This window comes from Haliotis rufescens, unplaced genomic scaffold (genome assembly GCF_023055435.1).
Source record: "Haliotis rufescens isolate VD_foot unplaced genomic scaffold, xgHalRufe1.0.p SCAF_11, whole genome shotgun sequence".
NCBI lineage: Eukaryota > Metazoa > Mollusca > Gastropoda > Lepetellida > Haliotidae > Haliotis > Haliotis rufescens.
In genome coordinates, this window is record NW_025963791.1 from 35,857,288 (window position 1) to 35,882,932 (window position 25,645).

At 41.2% G+C, this 25,645-nt stretch overlaps 2 protein-coding genes and 1 long non-coding RNA gene across 3 annotated transcripts in view; 2 read left to right on the forward strand and 1 right to left on the reverse strand.

The window, feature by feature from the left end:
- Window positions 1-7,966, reverse strand: part of LOC124152299 (cell division cycle and apoptosis regulator protein 1-like) — a 34,778-nt gene extending 26,812 nt beyond the window's left edge. Inside the window, exons 1-3 of the mRNA XM_046525196.2 lie at window positions 7,903-7,966; window positions 6,713-6,770; window positions 6,074-6,267 (exon numbers count right to left, since the gene is read on the reverse strand). Coding sequence (XP_046381152.2) covers window positions 6,074-6,267; window positions 6,713-6,767 — 249 coding nt within the window. The 5' untranslated portion in view covers window positions 6,768-6,770; window positions 7,903-7,966. The remainder of the gene's footprint in view (window positions 1-6,073; window positions 6,268-6,712; window positions 6,771-7,902) is intronic.
- LOC124152301 lies at window positions 7,587-12,685 on the forward strand. Its single transcript, XR_006863502.2, has 3 exons — window positions 7,587-7,683; window positions 9,305-9,392; window positions 12,661-12,685. It is a non-coding gene; the product is annotated as an uncharacterized LOC124152301 (long non-coding RNA).
- Window positions 12,686-20,780: 8,095 nt separating this feature from the next.
- Window positions 20,781-24,979, forward strand: LOC124152277. The gene is made up of 5 exons (XM_046525153.2): window positions 20,781-21,106; window positions 22,483-22,695; window positions 23,337-23,651; window positions 24,034-24,137; window positions 24,772-24,979. Exons 1-4 carry the CDS (start codon window positions 21,085-21,087, stop codon window positions 24,135-24,137), a joined length of 654 nt encoding a protein of 217 aa, XP_046381109.2. The 5' UTR covers window positions 20,781-21,084; the 3' UTR covers window positions 24,772-24,979.
- Window positions 24,980-25,645: the final 666 nt, after the last annotated feature.

The window sequence follows — 25,645 nt, forward strand, 5'->3', positions numbered from 1 at the left end:
CGTAAAACTCGAACGTGAGATCGAGTAGCGAGTGACTGTGGGTTCCCCCCAGTTTGTTCACATAGGACACTACCGTCGTGTTGTCGGTCGCCAGCATGAGCCGGGCGTCGACGAGACGATGCTTCCAGTGATTGACTGCGTTGATCACTGCCTTGAACTCGAGACAATTGATGTGAAGACCTAGTTCGTCTACGCACCACAGCCCCGAGCTCACCACCCCCTCTAGATGGGCGCCCCAGCCCACTAGAGAGGTGTCTGTATACAGGTTCAACGTGGCCCGGTAGGGCCGCATAGAGACTCCTGATAAGACATTGTAAGGGAGCGTCCACCACTCCAGATGCGGTCGGAGCCGATCCGGGAGGGCGACGGTCGCACTGTTCACCTCCGTTGCTAACAACTGGATTAAAAACCGTTGCAGCGGGCGGAGTTGGAGACGACCCCGTTCGGTGCAGTCCTGGGCTGATACAAGTAGCCCTAACAGCTGTTCCCAAAAGTGAACAGTCTGTTGCACCGCTAAGACTTTGGCAATCATCGCCTGAATTTTGTGCCACCGGTCTGGGGGGACAAAGAGGCGATGGGACACCGTGTTGAACCGACCTCCGATGAACTGCAAGTTCTGAGAAGGGGTTAACTCGCTCTTGGGGAGATTGACAATCCACCCCAATTGCTCCAAGAGCTGACGTGCGAAAACGAGATGGCGTGACAGGGTGTCCGTCATTCGATTTGCTACTAGCGAGTCGTCCAGGTACGCGAAGTACCGGACACCCCTCCGGTGGAGGAACCCCACTATGGGGGTGGTTAACCGGGTGAACAGCCAGGGAGCGGATGAAAGACCGAATGGGAGGACAACCCACTCGTAGTGCCTGCCTTGAAAGACAAACCTGAGATACTTGTGATGATCCGAGTGAATCGGAACATGCAGATAAGCATCCTTCAGGTCGATCGAAGCTAGCCAGTCGGCCGGCATGATCAGTGCTTTCAGGTCCGTCAAGCTCAACATTCTGAACTTGGGCGGTTTGCGCAGGTAGAACTCGTTGAACGATTTCAAGTTGTGAATCATTCTGAGTTCGGCACTGTCCTTCTTGGGAACGAGAAATATCCTGGAGTAAAACCCCGGTGTTATTTCTGGTAGAGCTAACTCCCGAACTGCCCTCTTCTCCACCAACCTGCCGATGGCATCGGCGAGGAAGGGAAGATCGGTTTCCGAATAGAAACCTGCCGACGGGGCAACGGTGAGCGGCGGATTCGCTTTGAGATCGAGCCGATAGCCGTACCGAATCGTGTTGACCACCCACGGGTCGTCGAACACTTGTTCCCAATTCTCCCAGTAAGTCTGGAGTCTGGCTCCCACTGGGGAAAGAGAGGGGGGCCGGACGGGCTGCGGCAGGCGCAACTTTCCAGGGCCAAGTGACTCGGGTTCGCCTACGGGCCAACCGAAGTTGGCGCTGTCGGCATACGAACCCCTCCAATGAGAGTCACCTGGAGGGGCCCTTGCCGTCCTTAGACGACTTGGGCTTCCCCCAGTTCCCCTTCTTCCCGCGAAAGGGCTGCTGAGAACCCTTACCGGAGCCCTCAGAGCGGGGCTTCTTCCCGGAGGAAGAAGGACCCGACCCCTTAGGCCTGCCGGACGCAGCATCCTGGGGCGCGCTCCGCTTCGGAGCGGCACCCAGGCGCCTATGCAAGGACCCCACAAGATCCAGTGTGTGCCGAGAGGCCTCGGCAGACACAGCGGCCTGTTGTTCCTTCAGAACCCCAGGGATCTTGTTATTAAACAGGGTCCGAGCAGACCAAGGCTGCGAAAGGAGCACCTCCTGATTAGCAGCGTCCAACCCTGAAGCAACCAGATACGACTGGCGCCGAAGAAAATGGCACGTGCCGGAAACAAAGGCCAAAGCCCCGGCAACGTACTCCAGGGAAGCATTCAAACCGAGCAAGCAGTTGTAAATGCGCTGGTCTCGGTCCGTGGGAGAACCTTCGACCAGACTGGCCGCTGCAGCCAGGTATGTGTCTCCGTGAGACATTGCCAGCATGGAGTGTCGAGCGAGGGTGTCCAGCTGTTGCAAGGTACCTTGTGGTACCGTGGCAACCGGTGGGGCACGGACCCCCAAACGCTCCACATGGGCTTCCGCAGAAGGACCAGCCTCGGGAAAGGCAAGGTCATGTACTGGGAAAGACCCTTTTCTCCACGACGGGGGAGGTAACGGGAGACCCCGACCGGAGGCAGCCGTGAAGGCCTTCTCCAAAGAAGGCTTAATCCCGCGCAGCAAGGTTGATGCCGGGAAAGCCTTGTCGGACGTCTCGCCGTATACCTCGGAGGAACCCACGGAACCGTGGATTCCCCGCGGTATCGGCAGGGGCTTTGGCATGTCCTCAAAGAGGTCATACACCATGGCAACGCGGTCCTTAACTGATAGCGGAAGCAACGGTTCGGGGGAAGGACCGGTAACCACGGCAGCCGCCGCCGTACCGGTGGACCCCGCGTCCGAACCCGCGGCCACCGAAGAGGCCGGGGACGGAACAGCCAGCGGCCTATCTTGCGATAAGGCCGCCAGCTTGGAGTCCACGAGTTTCGACAATAATGCGGCGACGGAATCCCCAGACAGCCCGAGGGCCGCGAGGGGATCCGCCGCAGCCGAGGAGGTGGTACCCGCACGGGGACCCCGACCGGACGAACCGGCCACCACAGGGGTGGAGACGGACTGTACGTACAGCCGGTACCGCTCAAACTCCGCAGGCCCCAGACCTTCGCACAGGGTACACCGGGTGTCCCCGCAAGGAACCCTGCACCGCGGGCAACGATTGTGGGCATCCCGGGAAGACAAAAACTTTCTGCACACCCCACAACTCCGAGGAGCAGGGGTAGAGGGGGTGGATACTGGGGACATATCCATGTCAGACATTGATTGTTTGCTATAAACAAAGAACAAAACATGGTTACAACGCACGCACCACAACGATTCACAAACGAGCATTTTCACAAGAAAATAAACGAGCAATGTGAACATATTACATACACATATAACTTTTATTAAAGAAATAAGTTATGTTAACCCCCAAAACATACAAGAACAGGGGAAACGTAAAACACAACGTGCATACGCGAACCCCGCAAGTATATAGAAAAAAGGGCGGGAAAATTATAACCAAGCGTAGCTACCGAAACACCCCATAAAAGCACAGTTTATTAGAGAATAAACTATAATAAATATCACCAAATCTTCAAGGAACGCTTCAGCAGGAGAAAACACGTCTTGCTAAGCAGACGAAGGAGACAAGAGTGAAGGGTGTCACATGGCAGCTAGGTGGCTACGCACGTGCTGCATGAGGTAATTGAGATCTCTGTGGTAGATTTCGCTATAGCAGCAGTTGTGGGAGACAACAGCCTCGGTATAACAGTGGTAACGTATTACTTAATGTAATAAAAGACTGTAAAATATGAAACTGATAACAATAAACTGCGCCATTGACAAGAAAACAGAAGACAATGCTCCTGAGCAGAAGATAAGAGAAAACAGCATCAATAAAGATGACAGAACTACAAAGAATCTAACAAACATCAAATCAATAGAAGATTTGAAATCACAGTACCCAGACAGATTTGATACCATAGGCAATTTTCCCGGAACATATCATACGGATCCAGAAGTTAGTCCAGTAGTTCACTCGCCAAGAAAGTGCCCAATTCAGTTGAAAGATGAAATCAAAGAAGAGTTGACAAAGATGGAAAACCAAGGGGTTATCAAAAGAGTTATGGAACCAACAGACTGGGTATCAAGCCTTGTATATTCACGCAAACAAAGCGGTGGATTAAGGATCTGTTTGGACCCAAAAGACTTGAATCTAGCCATAAAAGGGTGTCATCATAAAACACCAACACTAGAAGCGATTACCCATAAATTTGCTGGATCTACTACATTTTCAAAGATGGATACAAAGAATGGATATTGGTCCATACAACTTGATGAGGAGAGCAGCATGCTGACAATATTTCATAGCCCCTTTAAGAGATACAGATTCCTACGAATGCCATTCGGACTTGCTATGTCACAAGACGTGTTCCAACAGAAAATGGATATCATACTAGAGAAATGCCCAGGAACACTCGGAATATCAGATGATGTCGCCGTTCACTGCATAACAGAAGAAGAGCATGATGCCAATCTTGACAACCTCATGAAGACAGCTAAAGAACATGGACTTGTATTCAACAGCCCAAAGTGTGAAATCAAAGTAAAGCAGATCAGCTTTTTTGGCATGGTAAAGATGAGAGAGGAGCTCACCCAGACCCAAAGAAAGTTGAAGACATAAAGTCAATCAAGACACCACAGACCCCAAAAGAATTACAAGAATTCCTTGGCATAGTAAATTACATCAGACCTGCAGCCCCACCAAGATTACAGAGAATGCTTCTACGTCTCCAAAACTATGATGTCAAAATCAGATACAGACCAGGAAATGAAATGTCACTGGCTGATGGGCTATCAAGACTACCAAATAATAAGAATACAAGAGAAATTCACTTGGACGTCAAGGTTAGCCCAGTACAGTTTTCATCAGACAAGCTAACAACGCTAAAGTCATGCACAAGTCAAGACCAAACGCTCAGCGAACTACGAGACATGATTGTTGAAGGATGGCCTAGCACATTCAAAGAAATACCAGGACCAATCCGCCCGTACTGGTGTTACAGAGATGATTTATCAGTTGAAGATGGCCTCATCCCTAAAGGAGAGAGTCATAATTCCCCAAGAAATGCAACATGAAGTACTACAGAAGATACATGCAGGTCACCAAGGTGCAACCAAGTGCAAATTGAGAGCCAGATCATGTGTATTCTGGGATGGAATAAACAAAGATATTGATCAAGCTGTAAAATCATGCCCTACATGCCAAAGGCTTACAAGCTAAAGAAACCCTGATGCCTCATGAGATCCCAACAAGACCATGGAAGATATTAGGTACAGACCTATTTCATCATCATAACAACGAGTTTCTTATCGTCGCAAACTACTACTCAAAGTTTCCAGTCATAAGAAAGTTACCAAAGCCCTGCACCAGTATTGCTGTAATCACAGCTACTAAGAGTATATTTGCAGAACATGGAGTACCAGACAAAATAATCAGCGATAATGGCAGACACTTTGATAGCAAAGATTACAGAAAGTTTGCTGAAGAGTGGTGTTTCGACCACACAACCAGTTCACCACATTACCCCCAGTCAAATGGCTTCATAGAAAGGTCTATCAAGACAGTGAAGAGTACCCTAATAAAGTCTAAAGAAGAACATATGGATCCTTATATGGCGCTGCTGTGTCTAAGGACCACACCAATAGATAATTACCTACCATCACCAGGAGAATTACTCAGCGGTAGAAGATTTAAAAGTAACCTACCATGCAAGATGCACAACAACAAACATGACAGAGACAACATCCAAGATAACCTGAAAATGCGTCAAGACTCACAGAGAATGTATCATGACAGGCAAGCCCACGACTTGCCACCATTAACTGGACAGAGAGTCCCTATTCAAGATCAAACAACAGGACTGTGGACTCCAGGTACTGTCAAGCAGAAGTGCACAGAGCCAAGGTCATACTTAATTGAAACTCCAATATTACACTAGCCAAAGAATTGCAAACAATAATGACTGCCTCGAATATAGGAGACAAACATGTAATGCAATTACAAAATGGCGGGAAACGAGACATGAACAAAAAAAAGACAAAGTCTTTTCATGTGGAAAACATACAGATTATTTAGAAAAGAGAACATAAAATGAAGAGGTATACTTGACCCATTGCCGACAAAATTTAACGGGGCAGTAGAGCGATAACAACAAAATTAAGCCAAAAGTTGAGTAACAAAACAGGGCACAACATGTCTTTTTGGCGACAAGCAGCAATGTGACCAGATGTGATGTCACAACAGACGGTCACATGACAGCGGCAATGGGTCCTTGCAAAAGTAGACCGAAACCGAAATATCATTTTTCCATTGACAACACTTTTCTTTCTCGTATGGTAAGCAGTAGATGCAATAAAAATTGTTTCTTCTTAATAGTTTGAATTACCTGTGCCTGTAAACCCAGTGCTGCCATTTGTGCATTGTACTGTGGCTGCGAGATTCCACCACCAGGTGTGCCGAGGTTGTAGACAGGTGTTGCTGTCACCGAGCCTGCGTTCAGAAGTGCATTCTGGGCCTGAGCTAGAGATGTTGGGGTAACGGTGGTTGGTCCTGTTGCTGATGACATGTACTCTGGGCCAACTGCAAATTCAGAACAAAACCATAAATTGGGCTGGCGCCTTCTCACAAAGCAATCTAATCTAAGGGGTTTAAGGACACATTCAAGATAACATCACTTGTACAGCAACATACATGCACATGTCAAGCTGCTTGTAGTCTAGTGCAGACTTATGTCGGTCTTATAGTCTCCAATTTAATGCAATATTTATTTACATTCATAAAAGAAAAAGCATCATACTGGCGGAAGTTGGTTGCGCATAAAGGTAAACTATCAGTACAGATCACTTGGTAAAGGAGTACTAATTATTTTAAAAAGCGCCCTGTTTTCTCCTGGTAAAGTGTTGGCTAATTAGAATTAGCCTTGCTAAGCTTCAAGCTGGCAACGCAAGTTTGATCCTCTGCGGGATGCTAATTGAAATCCCCCAAAGTGCTCCTGGTTAGATGCAATACACCGAAACTACATTACCTGATGCTGGTCTGGCCCAAGGAGGGTTCTTTGCTCCTCCGAATTGAGATGCCATTTCCTGAAATGAGAAATTAAAATGTGATGCTAACGCCATAAACATGACAAAGGGTGTATGTATATTGTATAGTAATTAGTGTGACTTTATATTATCACGGTATCGTTAAATCTTGTAATCCACATCCCATGTTGACTATTAACTTATGCAAATCTAAGCACAATATTTCATCGCTTGATCGTATACAGGAGTCGTAGTGATATGTCGCGGCTACTCGTAAGTATACACGTTAACTTTTTTATGATGGTTTCTGAGATGTTCTTGAAGTGGAATTACCCCTTCCTCCATTCGAAATTTATTAGAAAAGAACACATTTGTTTAGACGAAGTCCCTTGACCCAACCTAGGTTAAATGCATACTGATTGTGCCTAATCCAAAACAGGAAATGTAAACCACATAGCCTAATCCACATGTATCACACCACAAAAAAAGCCATAGAGTTGCCCGCCCTTGAGTCGCTAATGACAAGTACTTTGTTTACCAAACTCGGTTAAGAAAATCAGCATAGATCAATACTAATTTAGGTGTCATGAAAACTGAAACAAGAAACATTTTGTGTATGAAATATTGAATATGTTAGTAATCATGCGTCATTACGATCAATCATATCCAACTAGATCTACTACTAATATAGCGTAAACCTACTTTCATATGCAAAGATACTCTACCCTATGAAAACAAGAACCTGGAAGAAGAGAGACTGCAAAAGGTGGTTAGTAAATTCATTAGCCTATAGGGATAAACCTTGTTTTATATCTTATACCAACTATTGCTCGTCGTCATTCCTAGTTATCCCCCTTTGGTTGTTATTTGTTCATGATAAACGCAAGCTGCATTTCAACTGACAACAAAGTGCAGAGCCCTGAACACATCTAACATCTGCCGCATTGGTTGGAGCACACAAATGCGCAGTAATGTACAAGTACAAATTACCCGCCAATCTTACAGTTTTTATATTATGCTGTATCTTGCCTGGTGCGAAAAGGCAACATTCTCACATGGCTTCACAAGCTCTCCATTTCATCGACTTCTTCCAACATAGAACATATATCAGGAGTAAAAGTGAGACATGCTTATAAAAATCCACGATCAGATTTTATTCACTTTAAATAAATTCATGATACATCATACGTACGAGGGTATATGCCTGGGAAACTTCAATAATATTGTGTGTTTTCCAGTTCACAATGGCGTTCTGAGAAGTCATACCCGTTGCATGAAAACTGATTACATATATAATGCAAATTACGTTTTAAGAGCTACACAAACTGCAAGAGTTACACTTTATGTAATACCACAATATATATGAGCTTATAAATTGAAAAAGATTAAATGGCGTATCCATAAGAAGTTTATTAATTACGACATATAAAATTAACTTACCTTTAATAGCAATAGTAGTCAGGGAATAGTACTGTTTGTAAAGATGAAATTTACCGTACTTGGTATAAAAATGTTTAAATTTTTGTTTTTCGTTTCACCAATCGAATGACAGAAATGGAGCGAGAGAGAGAACAAACTATTCATTTAAGCAGAGACCATATTATCATATGGTCTTTGATTTAAACATTCCCCTCCACAACCAAATAGTTCCTCCCTAAGGAAACAGAAAGACTATCGTTTTAATTGCTTGCTACTTTAGGAAATGGAAAGGCGATCCATTTAATTACTTGGTTTATGGATATGCCGACCAAGCAACTCTAAAATGTGGAATAAATTATAGTTTTCAGAATGTTCTTGGACTTTAGACCGTTTTCACAGCTGCTATGAGTGTAAAATATCATCTGCTGTGTGAATAGGGGAATCAACACAATTTATGGTGCTGATCGGGTGCAGGTTAAAACGGCACCTCAGCAAAACATCACCGATTTCTCTGGTGAAAACGGCACCGCATTTGGCGAAAACGGCTACTACGTGTCGGGCGAAAACGCCACCTCATTTAATAATGATACGAACGATTTATGTAGTATTATATCTTCTATAGTCTATCAATAGTTGGAGTAGAGGCTTATTTCTAATGTAACGTTGTTTTTCCATTTCACAATTATTGGTGTTTGCAAGTTACCATGTAAGTTTATTTTCATTTATTTGACCAAGGTTAAAAAAAATAAGGTGCCGTTTTCCCCAGGCAATAGTAGCCGTTTTCGCTTGCTGATCACGTGATATTTTGTGAAATACATTTATTTGAATTGATAATAAATAATAGATAAATTTATATTTACAAATTATAATAATAACATTCCGATATGGCAATAACTGTTGACGGCTCAGACTGAGTATATTAGTAATACACCCTCATCTATTCGGTTTGGCTTGGCTTTGACTTATGTTGTGTTAATTATTTAGTGTTCATGAAATCTTAGCCTGCCATCCTATTATTTCACTAGTGTAACTTATTTGGACACCTTTCACGAAAATATTGCAGTGCATACTTTATTGAAAATATAAACAGTAATGTTATTTATTTTTACGGTCAAGCATTGCATAAATTAGAAATGTGTTTTGCTAAATCACCAAATTATGAGATCTCATTTTAGTGGAACTACGGTAAGAGTTGTCTCCCCCTTCGGGGCAGCGGCGCCACTCTACTTCCTTTCAACCGGAATCCATAGCTGCATCTGCTAGGTGTGTTGACATGCTGATAAAATCCACCTTCATCTTTTGAACTAGAATGCGAAGTTATATATCACCAACGTTATTTGGATATAACATTGATGATGGCATTACTTAGCCGTACTATGTTTTTCCTATGACACGTTTATAACTGAATATTTACGTGCTGATGCGGGCGTGTAATGAAGATTGTTTTCGTAGGAATCATTTAATGTGATCAGATCTGTTTAGAGAAAATCCGTAAAGTATGACTACTGCAGCCCGTATATTTCAGCGTTTGTCTCCAGATACGTACTGCATTTCCATATATATGGCCATATTTAGAATAAGCAACTAATATAGCAAGGCAGCAGGCCGAGCATGACACAAGGGTTCCCAAACTGTTTTTATTTGTGTTCGGCCAGTACGAATTCCTATGGACAGTGTTACTATTTATCTAACGCTTTCACTTGTTGTTTGTGCATGATGATAACTTGACACCTCTTATCTGAAATATAGTGAGAGATTGTTTTTTAACTGATGCAAACATCAAGACATAATAGTCTATGGATCTGTTGACCATAGTGTCTATTGAATATCTTCCAGTATGATGCATTATCAGCCCGCTAAGTTCGTTTTTTTTGTTAAGGAGCCAAGCGACTCTTAACATAACGTTCTTAGGAGCAAACCCTTTTTTCCCAAGGAGCAAGACAGTGAATCTGAGATAGGACAAGTTTCCACTGGTTTCATTTGATATGATACCTATGTTTGCAGGGGATTCATTGTGTGAGAATGGGAATTCAGTTGTAATAGACTGGTACATTAAACAATAATGTAAATATTTCATTCTTGCTTGACAATGGTATAAGGATCTATACCGAAACGTCTCTTTTCACAGTATTAAAGAAGTTGTTATCCATAAAATTGTCTGTCTATCTCAGTCAACTTCTAAGATATGCCTATCAAACAATTTAAATATTTCCTTTTGATACAATATCAAGTTTAATTCATGAAAATGCAACATGGTTACAAGTACTGTAGCTCTTTATGAAACCCCTGTAATTGTATTAACTGTAAATAAGTAAACATCATGATCATGATGATGTGAAACATTTTTTATGAATGATGTAGTTATTTGCCATGCAATCCCGACTTGATAAACAAGATTTGCAATTTATATCTTAAACAGATATTGTTGCGAGTTGTTTGCTTTAAGGTAGGCAAGTGGCAAGCAGTAGATAAAATTAAGTCACATTTCGCCACCAAAATGTTGCTACTAAGAGGGCTGATTATACGCAACACCTGTGAAAAATGTTTGTGTGCTTCTAATAAAGTGGGGATAAAGCTCAAAGTACACAGAAAAATTGCTCTGCTTGATCTCCCCCACCCCTGCATTTGTATGGTTTAATATAGTTAAACCTTGAAATTGAATATGAAGGCAATCCTAAACATCAAAATGTTACATTATGGTGTGCAGCAACCACCTCAGTTACATGCATTGGCACACATTTCGACAAACATTCAAATCGATTTACTTTGGCAACTAAAAAGACAATAATTTACAAAAGTAATTACATGGTCTTGTGCATGTTGTGTTGTGCAGCAAACCCGCCTGTTATTTTTGGCGAAATGATTAAGATAAGCAGCTGAAAAACTTAGAAACCGTTATTAAGGAAGGAGATTGTACCGAAAGGGCGGAAGGTATCTGGTATACTGCATGCTGACTCAGTTGTTGATTGATAGTTTCACCCCTAACTGCTCTCAACTTCATAGATCCATCTTCCCGAGGCAAGAGAGTTAACTGACTATAAAAGTCAAGTTTCCATCCTTGCCGAACTAGGCTGGCATTATGGAGTTACATTTTGGCTGGACTAAAGAGTCTATGCATAGCCCAATCAAAATCTCGCAACGAAATCAAAATCCGGTTAGTAAACAGTCGTGCAGATTTTGATCGATTGCAGGATTTGCAAAGCATGTGCACGACCAACTCGTCAACAGATATTTGATACGTGATTTGATGCACTTGGCGATGTAAGACCTGTTTTATCACAATATAGATCTTGATTTTCGATCAGATCGTCTTGACTGGGCGCAGCTGTTTTGTTTGAAACAAATGAAAGTAATACGAGAGGTGGAATGTGATTGGTTGATAGGAGAGGCTTATAAGGGACATTACTCATAATAACCACTGGTGGCGCTACGATCGAGCCCAGGAATTCCAGCCTAGCTCGGCAAGGGTGGAAACTGGACTTCTAAAGTCAGTTAACTCCGTTGCCTCGGGAAGATGCATAGATCTAGCCCCAGTGTAAAACATCTGTCTCATGCACTTTATGTAAAAATCAAAGTGTTTTCAAATTTCTTTGACTTGTTGATGTTTGTGCATGATGAAAATTTGACACCTCTTATCTGAAATATAGTGAGAGATTGTTTTTTTTAACTGATGCAAATGTCAGATGATTAAAATCTAGACCTTTCAGGGTAGGAGAAGTGTTTGCTAAGACTATGTGGTTACAAAAGACATTTTGGGGCCTGTCTTTGATAAAAATACAAGGTACAGTCACTCACCAGTATCTCATTACTGGTTGTAAGAAGTGACGTGCTTTGATCTGGTGGTTAGTGGACTCATGCTTTCTGCCACTGGTTTGCCTGGTGAAGACTTGATTATTTACAGGAACCCTGTCTCTGTGATACTGTGTGCATCTCAGCTCATTCCACAAAGTGACCTTGGCGCTACGGCCCAAGTCAAAGTATGGGAGTTATGATTACCTTAGTGCTAAGATAGCTTTGTTTGACAGGGCCCTTTAATATTGCTGACATTGAATAAGTCGCTGAACCTCGCATCCAGGGATAATTTAGCACTTTTATTTAAGTAACCATTGATTCCACTATTCCTGTTAGTTGTCACCTGTATGTAGAGTAAATCCAAGCTTTGCCACAAAAGCAGAAACTGTTTCCTTTATTGAAACGGTATTGAGATAACCTCGCATCAGGGAATTATATTATGAAATGGAGCATTCTAGTGGGGGCATGACACTTAACCATATTCTGGTAGCAATTTATTGCAATGACATTTTCAATTTTGTAGTATTTCCATCACCATGTTAAATACTCATTTCTGAGATAAAGGTATTGTCCCAACAATGCTTTGGGATACATACACATTCCTGTTCCTAACTTCCTATTCAAGGACTAAAACACAGTGGAGGCTGCCATTATTTAGCTTTATCATGTTTATTTTAACTAATGACAATGCAAACCCCCCACGAAGTGTAATTATTCATTTGTATTTATTTTCTTGCAGAGGCAAGATTCAGCAAAGAAGGATGGTGAGTCTTCACTGTTTAAAATTTATACTCAATAATAGTGTTTGTGAGAAACATTTGTCTGTAAAAACCAAAATGATTACTTGGGAAGATCCGGGGTAGAATAATTCTTCAGCAACCCATGCTTGTTGTAAAAAGGGGACTAACAGAATTGGGTGGTCAGGCTCACTGACTTGGTTGACGCATGTCATTGTATCCCAATTGGGTGGATCGATGCTCATTGGTGCCAATCACTGGACTGTCTGGGCCAGATCCAATTATTTACAAACTGCTGTCATATAGCTGGAATACTGCTGAGTTAAGCATTAGACAACAAACAAAAACAAACAAACTTGGGCACACAGCAATTTTGTCTTTTCACTTTAAACATGATAAATCTTCGGAAATTGATAATCATAATGATTTAATATGATCTAAATCTAAGTTGTTTTCATGCCAACAATGTCTTCTTGATTAAAATTCTTGCATGTGATGCCGATAGTAGCTTCCATGACTCCCAGAAGCTCAGATGTTTTTGCACATGATGAAAACTTGACACCTCTTATCTGAGATACAAAGTGAGAGATTGTTTTTAATCTGAAGCAAACATCAATGTTTCTGCTAATAATGCAAGAAAACTACGGTCTAGCTCCACATGCTCCATGCTTGTCAACTTAATTCATATGTTCATATTTCAGCCTCAGCAGATTTCAGAAATCAAGGACTTTCTCCTAACAGCAAGGAGGAAAGATGCCAAATGTAAGCAAATGTCCAGATTATTGAGGAGGTGATGTGATATCAGTCTGTGACTTTAGCTGCTAGCCAGAGTCTAGAACTAGTCTAGTAATATTTGCAAATAAGTCCATTCATTAACACTAAGATCTACAGAGATTGTCGTGCCAGGTCTGGGCTGGTAGACTCAAAAGTGTTTGGCAGACTGTAATATGCAGCGGTAGAAACTAACAGTTTCAGTCCACTAGTTCTTATAATGATAACATATAGCAAAACCTTTAAAATAAAAATGGCAAATTTCTACTAGTCCTTAGGAAACCTTTACTATTGGGCAGTTTGGGAAGGACTATAAGACTAGTGCCAATTTCTAACCCTGATATGTATGAAAGGATCCGATAGGTTTAAATCCTGTATTTCCCCGTATAAGAATATGATCTTGGTCTTTCCGTACTGCCCACATTTGTTTAACCCAAGTGTTAAGTTTCCTCCCATATTAAGCTGACACATTTTGATATGACTGAAAGACTGTCCAAAACAGCATTTGACTCGAATTCATTTGCTCAATGTCTGAAATAACCCACTGGGTAATTGTGAATTCTTACTTTTCACCAAATTTAGAACATGCTTATGGATATATTTCTTTTCACATTGAGTTTATGGATCGTGTACTTGTAACCTGTAATATCTTTATTTGTCATTCCAGCTGTTAAAATAAAGAAGAACAAGGATAATGTGAAATTCAAGGTGCGATGCAGTCGTTACCTGTACACCCTTGTCATCCAGGACCGAGAAAAGGCTGAGAAACTCCGCCAGTCACTTCCACCAGGTGAGTAACTGGTCCCTCACACATGACCACTTGCTGTAAACTGATGTGGTATTGTTGCAAGAGGTTGTGATCATCACAGGGCATTGTATTGATAGGGGAAGAGACTTTCATTGGTGTTCAGATAGTTAATTATACAATTATTATTGTTATTATTATTATCTTAAATGTTTATACGTACCACATGTATTCAGTACTAGTATCTGCTCAATTGCGGTTTATTTGTTCTTCTACAAGTGGATCCGTTTACATTCCAATTATCATTTTCAACTCCCTTGGGAGTATACAACCCAAGCTGTCTAGGGGCACTAGAGGTTGTTTACATCGACCTCGGATATTGGGTGTGCCCTGTTCAGAAAGTGCTGCCAGTCATGAGTTTCTAGCCATTATCCTAAATGTAATAATTAAGTCCAATTCACAAAATGAAAACAGTACCATTAAAAATTTGTTTTTATAAAACATTGCCCAAACTAAGGCACTTCAATCTCTTAAGCTTAGGATTGTGAATCCAAATTAACCGTGGTTTCCTGGATTTGTCCAGGATTTCAAACTAAGTCCCAGTGGCATGCAGTTTCGAAAGAAAAATGATTTGCTCGAATTGGTTCCTGAAATTGAACACCTGCACAAAGCCATGACATTTTTTATTACTATATGCAGTAATTCCAATTTGGGAATATGTACTGGCATATGCTGCAGACTGAGCAGGCCTGATAAATCCCTGATAAATCCCTGATAAATCCCTGGGTTTGTCAGAAACGTGGGTTTCACATGAACTTCAGCTGACATGCTGTGATATAACTGAAATACTGTTCAGAATGGTGTCAAATGCAACTCACTCACTCCAAGGATCTTTGGCCCCAAAACAAGCAGAATTTTCCAGTTCATCTTGCACATCTTTTTCTATGATTCATATAATCTGAATGGAAATATTTCATGATCAAGCGACCCGTGAAGATTCCGGGGTAGAATAGGTCTTCAGCAACCCATGCTTGCCATAAAAGGTGACTCTGCTTGTCGTAAAAGGCGACTAACGGGATCGGGTGGTCAGGTTCGCTGACTTGGTTGATGCATGTCATCGATCCCAATTGCGTGGATCGATGCTCATGATATTAATCACTGGATTGTCTGGTCCAGACTCGATTATTTACAGACCGCTGTCATATAGCTGGAACATTGCTGAGTGCGGCGTTAAACAACAAGTCAAAGTCATGATCAAGCCTTCCATTGAATTGGAAATTAAAGATTTGTATTTTGTTTTTCAGGTCTGGCAGTGAAAGAACTCAAGTGAAAATGCTGTAAATAAAAACAAGAAAAATCTCAGTGTTTTCTCTGTTTTATCCATTTTTCCTGTAAAGACCCTTCTGAACTTATGGGTGTGTATTGGAATGTTCTGTCACCAGCAGAACAAACCTTTACTTGAATTCACTAAAATCAGAAGTGGAGTCATTAGTATTAATCAGAGCTACAGATAAGTAGAGTATTTGCGTAAAATACCCCCAAAATATTCAACACTCAATGACAGTAAACTACCTTTATAACGAACACACTTGTACCAAACTGAGGGATATTACGAACTGTTTTTGGGTCCCGTCCATTTGCTGCATTTAGGCTGAATATGTGCCTATAACAAACCAAGTTAGTCCCTTTTAGTTCGTTATAACCGTAGTTTACTGTACTTTCAATTGACAGCGTACAGAAACGCATGCATTAAATGAAAAACTCGTACAACATGCCTAAATACCCAATAAAGCCTTTTCAGCATCTGACAAAGGAGCCAATTTCGGAAACAATCAATCCTTTTTATTTAGACCGTTATGTAATCTAAAACATTTCTTTTTTTTTAGTAAATCAAGGAAATGTTCACTAATTTTTGGAAAAAAGACTGGTGATGAAAAGATGAGTGAAAAAATATTGGTCACCCAATGAAAAATGTAATAACCCAATTAAAATAGAAACCTTCGAGTAAAAACTCCAGTTATCTGGAGCTCTGATTCACTGTTATGAAATGTGGATCAGGTATTACTAAAATCAGTGTGTTACTTGAATTGATACCTTAGAAACATGAGTCTTCCAAATACTATTGGGTGTCATGTTAATCAAGTCAGGTTGATTCTGCTTCTACTAAGAGCTTCGTACAACTGGTCACTAGCAAGTGGCGACTGAAATGGATCGTGTTGTCATGTCCTCGGTTGAGTGGGACTTTGCTCTTAATACCAACCACTGGTTTGTCTCTTCCCAATTATTTACAGGCCATAGTGATGCAGTTGTATTATTGCTGACTTGGGCATTAAGCGACACCGTCGCTGCAAGCCAGAATGTTCCAGCACACATCATGCCTGTTTTCAGAGCTGATTATCGTTAGGATCTAATGGACGCAGGGTGTGTGGGTGTCTTTGTACCTGACAGCATGTGTGAGGTTCATGTTTTCGAACACTGTATCACAAGCTTATATACAGATGCCACTGATACACTTTTAATTTCCCGGACGTTTCCGTGAACAGTACATTATGCTGCTGGTGGAGTGGTTCATGGGCTTGCGCACACCTAATACCCGGATTGGATATACCTTTATAGCAGAAAAGGGAAATAATCGTGTATTACGAAGTTTGATTCGAAACAGCAACAAACGGATCCTGGCAGCCGACCATTTGATATTCTTAAGTTGGGGGTTGGGGGCTCATAGTTCTAATAAAAAAATGTATCTTGTTTTTCAGCTATCGCTGAAAAGAAATATCTGGTCTCAGTACAAAAATGCAGGCCCCTTCCACCACCAGAAAATCAAATGGTCGATCCAAAAGGAAGACACGCCTGGGCCCACTTTCACAAAGCGATCCTTGCGCTAAGATGATCGTAACTCCCATACTTTAGCATAGGCTTACAATAGTCTTAGCGCTAAGATCGCTTTGTGCAAGTGGGCCCTAGACCACTGGACATTGGTCTCGAAACCAAGCACAGCAAATTGCAGGGCCGGCTTACAAGAAAGGCTTCAGAAACGATCAGTTAAATGTAAAATTGTTGCAGTATAAAGCACGATTCAGTCCCCACCCCAAGAGAATCCTTTTCCTGAAAACAAATCCAAAGAAAATTTCTTCATAATGTGTAAAAACTTGCATTGTTAATTCATTCGTGATCAACTTAATTAATGCAACTCATTTAAAACGCATTCTGCACGAGAGTTCATTTAAGCTTTCTGTTGTGTTCAGAAAGTTGGCAAATCACATTATGTGGTGACTTGCCATTGTTTACCAATGCTTGAACGAGGGTGCATAAACAATCGTTGCTGTTCGTTGCACTTCGTACTCAATGACTCCGACACGCCCCCTCATGCGGGTAGGCAGGGTGGGTGACCTCATATTGGTCTTTATGGTTTCAAGGTCTGGAAGGAACAATTTAGGCAAATTACAAAATGTCATATTGACGATGAATTCCGAACACACCGTGACGTCATCTTCGATTAGGCATCTGCAAAGAGAGAAAACTTTTTTTCCTGGCTTGACGGAAGATTGAGACCGAATGCATCGGTCACCACTCGCCACTTTTCGCAACCTGCAAGAAGATTGTCCTGGAATGTTTGTTTGTTTGTGTGTTTGTTTGATTAACGCTGCAGTCAGCAATATTCCAGCTGTATGACGGCGGTCTGTAAATAAACGAGTCTGGACCAGACAATCCAGTGATTGACATCATAAGCATCGATCTATGCAATTGGGATACGATGACATGCATCAACCAAATCAGGGAGCCTGACCACCCGATCCTGTTAGTTGACTCTTATGACAAGCTTAGTCGCCTTTTACGACAAGCATGAGTTGCTGAAGACCTATTCTACCCTATCTTTACTGGTCTGTCCCGGAATGACACGACTTGGGCACGAAAGGCCCTTCAGCTGGAATTTGACTAGTTCGACGGTTGATTTGCGCTAGAGCAAGAACCCCGGTTTCCTGTAACCAGTATACTAGTACGGGACGCGAGCTGCGCACCAGCACCAGCACCAGGCCCTGACTCTAAACTCCATTATTGCAGAGAGATGACATCAACTGTTCATTTCATTAGAAATAAACTCAACATAATCACGTGTAAATGTACACTGACAGCAAGAACAGCGGAAAATTTGACTCGGAGTGAATCAAATTCGCAATGTTTAACATGTTTGAAATATGGTGAATATTGCTGTGTACGGCGTTAAACATTAAACAAACAAACAAAACGTACAAGGAATAGAATTTTACATTTAAGAATGATTGACTAACTAATCTGCCAGACTGTTTTTTGGTTGCAACAGTTTTCTGAATATGTGAAATGAGTAATATTGAGACAATGCGTCTCGTTCTCCTATTAAGTATAACATGCATTGTATGCCTGTGTGGCTAGGAGAAAGTCGCATGCATTAGCTGTCTGTCATTGAGATAGTCGCATGCATTGCCTATCAGTCTTTGAGAATATCGCATGCATTGGACGCCTGTCTTGGTGAAAGTCGCTTGCATTGCCTATATCTGTCTTGGAAAAAGTCGCATGCATTGCCTGTCTATCTTGGAGAAGATCGTATCTATTAATATTCCCGTCTGTCTTGGAGAAGTTCGTATCTATTAATATTCCTGTCTGTCTTGGAGAAGTTCGTATCTATTAATATTCCTGTCTGTCTTGGAGAAGTTCGTATCTATTAATATTCCTGTCTGTCTTGGAGGAGTTCGTATCTATTAATATTCCTGTCTGTGTTGGAGAAGATCGTATCTATTAATATTCCTGTCTGTCTTGGAGAATATCGCATGCATTGGACGCCTGTCTTGGTGAAAGTCGCTTGCATTGCCTGTCTATCCTGGAGAATGTCGCATGCGTTACCACTCTACCAGGGGAAAGTCAGGTGTCTACATTTCTCTGACCAAGTCATACAGAATGCCACATCACCTAAGTAGTACTGAATGTTATACATCACTGCAGTGTAATGGTTTGTACTATTGGTGTTGTAAATAGTGTAAGCATCTAGCGCAATTCATTTGTTTATTTGTTTAACGTTACAGCTATATTACGGTAGCCTTGAAATAATCATGTCGGGACCAGACAGTCCAGTGATTGGTGTCGCGTAAACAACGATGAAACACAGAGAGCAACCATATCACTGTGTCTGACCAATCGTTCCATTAAGTAGCCTTTAACGACCAGCGTTACGATTGTCGTAAGTCAGTGTTAAAGAATGGGAGTTACGATCGACTTAGCGCTAAGATCACTTTGTGCCACGGGGCCCAGTATGTGTTGATGGGGATCAATCCTATCTCGGAAATTTATGGTATTACATCGCGTGATACATGTTTGTTTGTTTGTTTGTTGTTCAACGCCGCACTCAGCAATATTACAGCTATATGACGACGGTCTGTAAATAATCGAGTCTGGACCAGACATTCCAGTGATTGACATCATGAGCATCGAGCCTGACCACCCGATACATGTGGAGACGGCTTTGTCAGTCGCTCCTGCGGTTACATGGGACTGTAGTAATAACCGTTCAAGATGATTCAATAGACAAACATGTAGTCCCCGAAATAATGTTATATTCAAATAATTCTATTAAGGAATACTCTAGTCTTATAAAGTGATGAGTAAAGGTATTTTGTGATTTTTCTATAATGATTTATTCATGAAAACATTTTTTTTTTTCAAACGAATAAATTAATTTGTCTGACTGATTATCTAAAGGTTGGACATCTAATCACAATTTCAAAAATATACTTCTTATCATAAAAAGACCCTGACATGTTAAAAAAATTAATTCCTGATCATTTATACTGCACGGTCTCTGTACATACCTACCGTATGTCTACTGTGACAGGGGCGGTCGGGTAGCCTAGTGGTTAAAGCGTTCGCTCGTCACGCCGAAGACCCGGGTTCGATTCCCGACATGGGTACAATGTGTGAAGCCCATTTCTGGTGTCCCCCGCCTTGATATTGCTGGAATATTGCTAAAAGCGGCGTAAACTCAAACTCACTCACTCTACTGTGACAAGGAACTGTGAACATGCGAATTAAGTAACAAATTAACCGTTGTAATATTTGCAATTTTTCTTTTGCTTTAGTGAAATATCTCTCTTCGCTTAATTCCGTGATCAAGGCGAACAATACACAAACAATATATCCCTATTTCAAATTTATCAATACATGTGTTATCTTAACCTAAAACATCTCTTTGGATTGCCATTTGATGGGCGTTTTGTTGTAGTCAAGGTCAAGTAGTCACATCTGCCGGACATCGAAAACTGTCGTATGGAACCACAACATATAAGGGGTCTGTCGACCGGTAATTGCGCGTTCCAACTGTGGAACTGGATAAATTCCAACAGAAGGCAATCGTCACAACTTGCCCTTTCCGAAACCGGCTTGTCACGGAACGGTCACGAATGTCAGAGGTGCCTATCGCAAAACGATCGGATGTTCCGGTGAAAATAGAATTTTTTGCGGGTACGGAAAGGGGCGAGGTTGGCCGTAAGTAGAAGTGGTCCGTCTATGACGTCATAACGAAGATGACGTCATGATTTATTTGATTTACTTCGTCAATATTGATCGTAACATTGAGGGATCCAAAAGGGTGGGTAATCTACAGTGTTCGTTTCCCCTTAATATCACTGTATTGAAGCAGACGCTACAAATATTTTTCGATTTAGACAGAAAAGGCTTACGAAACGCTTCCAAATTTTGGTTAGCTTTGGAGGATGTTGTCATGGCGTTGACGCTATTGTGACGTCATAGACAATTGTCATTCAGCACCCTAGTCGATCTACTGCCACGCTCTACCAAATCACCACTTCCACTGCGTTATTGGTTGTTTGAAACGATATTAACCTACTTTATTGTTTTGGTTGACTGACTGATCAACTTTCGGATGGATTCTAAAAGAAAAAAAGGTAAGAACTATTAAGATTTAGTTGTATGTCATGTTATCGTTCTATATTATCAGCATAATGTAACATCTCTACACTCTTCATGCTTTTGTTTTTAACGTCAACAAATGAAACATATAATACAATATATTATCCTTACATATTGTATATTGAGAACATTTCGGCACCAGTATAGACAATATGTGAAACATTCACTTACGCAACACATGCTAACTAATTTGTGAATCTTCTGTTATCTGACCACTGCCAATTGAACTTGCCCACTTGCACAAAGCGATCTTAGCGTTAAGATAATCGTAACTCCCATACTTTAACATAGGCTTACGATAGTCTTAGCGCAAAGATCGCTTTATGCAAGTGGACCTTGGTCTCCAAGAATGACGAATTTGTATTACTTGTCACGGATGCACTGTGTTATTAAACACAAAGATTTGCGTTTCAATTTAAAACATGTCTTCAATGCAAAATAATTGCAGATTCATTTTGTCATTTTGGTTTATATGAACCGGTATTGCCAATTCACGAATAAGCGTGAACTGGTTTAGCTGTGTTTCTCACTAAAATAGCAATGATATGTACGAATTAAGAATATTGAATTACCGACAATATAAAGACTTAAGTTCTTTTAATTTTCAATGCTTTCTTTTGTCCCTCAATTTATTAAAAATGTTTTGTACAGGACTGATATACATGCAAACGTACTGTGTGACCTAAGATTTTGTGTTGTTTGTTTGTTGTTTAACACCGCACTTAGCAATATTCAAGCTATAAGACGGCGGTCTGTAAATAATTGAGTCTTGACCAGACAATTCAGTGATTGACACCATGAGCATCGATCCACGCAATTAGGATACGATGACCTGCATCAACCAAGTCAGCTAGCCTGGCCACCCGATCCCGTTAGTCGCCTTTTACGGCAAGCATCGTTTGATGAAGACCTATTTGACCCCGGTTCTTCACGGGTAGTGGCGGGGCGTCGGGTAGCCTAGTGGTTAAAGCGTTAGCTCGTCACGCCGAAGACCCGGGTTCGATTCCCGACATGGGTACAATGTGTGAAGCCCATTTGTGGTGTCCCCCGCCGTGATATTGCTGGCATATTGCTAAAAGCGGCGTAAAACCATACTCACTCACTCACTCACTCACGGGTAGTGGCCTAAGAGAAATCAACAAGGCCTTTATGAGTCAGTAGATACTGGGAGAGTCAGTTCAAGGTGAATTCGGACTTTTGTTGATTTAAAAAAATTAATGAATCTGCTAACTTGATCTTTATGAATTAATGATACTGAATTAACCTTGTTGTGAAGAGTTATGTTGTATGTGAAGGATTCATTTTGAGTTATGAGACCAAGTTTCTTATCTAGTGACGAATTTTCTTCCAGGCGTCAACTGTTTCCCGTACCCAGACACAGCCTGGCCCCGAGTATACAACATGGCCGGCACAGACATGCTCCTGTTTGCTGGAAGGATGGTTTTCCATTCCGACCTCCACCTCGCGTCCATTCATTCCGATCTCAGCGTTCCCGAAACATGCACTAGTCCCGTGGATGCCGCCATTATCTGGATGGAAAGACAACTTGACTATGTCCGAAACGGTACGACTTCTAAGTATCACGCCCCTCCATCATTTGATGATATAACTGCGAGAATAAATTTAATTCATTGCTTCCTGTTGAATACTTAACCGATATATCAATTTAAACAATATAAGTATATATTTTTTAATTATTCAACCCTTAGTTAATATTTTCAAGGGAATCTGGGGACATTTTGTTCACGCCCCTCCATCATTTGATATTATAACTGCGAGAATTCATTGTGTTGAATACTTACCCGATATATCAACAATATACATATTTTTTAAAAATTATTCAACCCTTTATTAATATGTTCAAGGGAATCTGGGGACATTTTGTTCACGCCCCTCCATCATTTTATATTATAACTGGGAGAATTCATTGTGTTGAATACTTAACCGATATTTCAATTCAACAACATAAGGTTTTTTTAAAAATTATTCAACCCTTAATTAATATTTTCAAGGGAATCTGGGGACATTTTGTTCACGCCCCCTTATAATTTGATATTATAACTACGAGAATTCATTGTGTTGAATACTAAACCGATACATCAATTTAAACAACATAAATATTTTTTTTTAAATTATTCAACCCTTAATTAATATTTTCAAGGAATCTGGGAACATTTTGTAATTTGATTAAATTATTCCTTCCAGACCTTGAAATCATAAAGAAGACCAGTATGAGGTCATCCACCGGTCCGGTAGCGCCCACCCTGCCTACCCACATGAGGGGGCGTGTCGGGGTCATTGAGTACGAAGTGCAGGAAGCAGAGAGACTGAGACTGGTCCGAGAAAGTAAACAACGTCGTGAGAGAGAAGCTTTGACCCAGGAGAGAGTAGTGACCAGGGAGGAGAGAGACACGAGAGACACTATGTCGGCTGCGGGATGCAGAAAGAGGAAACTGGAGGAGACAATCAACATGGCGGAAACCAGACCGAAGCGATCTCGGAAACCAAACTCCAAATATGGTAGGCACCGGTTTAGTTTTTTAGTCGTTGAAGAAGTGTGGTTCAATGGTTAAGACCAAAGGTTATGTTCAAAGCAATCTCATTAAAATCAGATCTTTGATCTTGCTTCAGCTAAACAAAAGATCTGATTTTTAATGAGATTGGTTTAATCGCTGCATTTTAGGAAATATGAAAAAAACCCTCCGAACATACCGAGTAGACGGTTTATAATAGATTTAAGCCATTTATTCATCATTTAAAATTTTGAAAAACTGACTTTAAAAGAATCTGAATAAAATCAGATAGCTCTCTTGAAACCAGGATAACACGAAACTTTGTTTTGTCAATTTTTCAAACTTAGAAAAAAACTATTGTTTTCGATGCACATGTTTCTCTCTTGCAGACAGTGGCACCTTCCTCGTCCACAACGGATCGGGCGGCTCCCACCCATCCTCCAACATCGCCAACAGACTGAGGAGCAGGAGGACGGTGAAACGTGGTCCCTAGGTTAGTACAGGACATTATCAATATCTACATTTCGTGCTGAATAAATGAGTTCGTTGGTTGGTTTGTTTGTTGTCTAACGCCGCACTCAGCAATATTCCAGCTATATGAAGACGGTCTGTAAATAATCAAGTCTGGACCAGACATTCGATCCACGCAATTGGGATCGATGACATGCATCAACCAAGTCAGCGAGCCTGACCCCCCTATCCCGTTAGTCGCCTCTTACGACAAGCATAGTCGCCTTTTACGGCAAGCATGGGTTGCTGAAGACCTACTCTACCTCGAATCTTCATGAATAAATGAGAGTCGGTTTTATGCTGGTAATGTAATCAACGTTTTTTAGTGCTATTATTGTTAATCATCTTGTAGTAATTGATGATTTCATTGTAGGTTGCAAATTAACTATTCAGAACAAACCAAACCACTCGTATAGTGTCTTCACTGGCATTGCGTCAAAGTAAGAATGCGTCCCTTCCTTAATTGTGACGTTTATTTTTTTCGACGATTTTTTTATAATGCTACGGAGACGTTTCAATTTTTATTTCATTTCTTAATTCATTGGATAGTATTTACAAATATTATTTAATACCATATATTCATTCAGAATTTAATGTTTCTTTTCTTTTGTTTTCAGAAGGTGGCTGCAGCCTAAAGTTACAGCCTGGCTATTATTACATGGAGATTCACGATATAGTGTTTAATACGTCAGAGTACTTACATTGATCTGTGATTGCTTGGGAAGTCTTGTACAACTTTCTGACTTTTTACTTAAATTGGTTATATTTTATTTTATTTTTACATTGCAGTTTTGTTATTTTTACAATAAATTGTTATGACGTTTACCATATGGCTGTGTTGTAATTGTCAATACACGATACAGGAACGTTTATTGACTGGGGGCCTGATAACTCCCCACATGAATTCTGTTTGTGAAGCGCATACTTTGTGTATTGGCTGTGAAGTGTTGGGGTACATACCCAAGAGAGATTGATAAAGTGAAACCTGTTTTAGAGGAAATACGGTAGAGAGACTCGGATGTGTGATGTGACTCCCCCTACGCTTATTGGGGATTCAAACATTTAACGGCTGATCAAGACAATGCTTAGTTTTCAGTTGACAGCTTAACTCAGTAATGGTAAATTCCCGGACTGCATTTTAGTCTGTGAATGTTGGTATTTGGTAACGCAGTCTATCTATCTTAGTATGGTCTCAATCACTGGACCCAACGTGTTGTATTTACAGGCTGCAAGATTTCTGACTGCATTTTCACTCACTCACTCAATGTTAGTGTTACGTACATCCACTCAAAGAAGTATAGACGTTGATCCACTTTATGGGGAAATGTCTGGCTATGGGGGCCGTTGTACAGACCAATGGTAGCGCTAAGGTTATCGTAACTCCCAAACCTTAACATAGTGAGTTAGTGAGTTGGGTTTAACGCCGCTTTTAACAGTATTCCAGTTATATCACGGCGTGCCAGCTTAATGTGGGAGGAAAGCCCGAAGTGA

Bases quoted from the DNA above. Each gene is read 5' to 3' on its own strand.
- LOC124152277 (XM_046525153.2), top strand. From the start codon at position 21,085: ATGGATTCTAAAAGAAAAAAAG. The intron at 21,107-22,482 runs GTAAGAACTATT...ATTTTCTTCCAG, and splicing joins GGATTCTAAAAGAAAAAAAG to GCGTCAACTGTTTCCCGTAC. The intron at 23,652-24,033 runs GTAGGCACCGGT...TCTCTCTTGCAG, and splicing joins GAAACCAAACTCCAAATATG to ACAGTGGCACCTTCCTCGTC.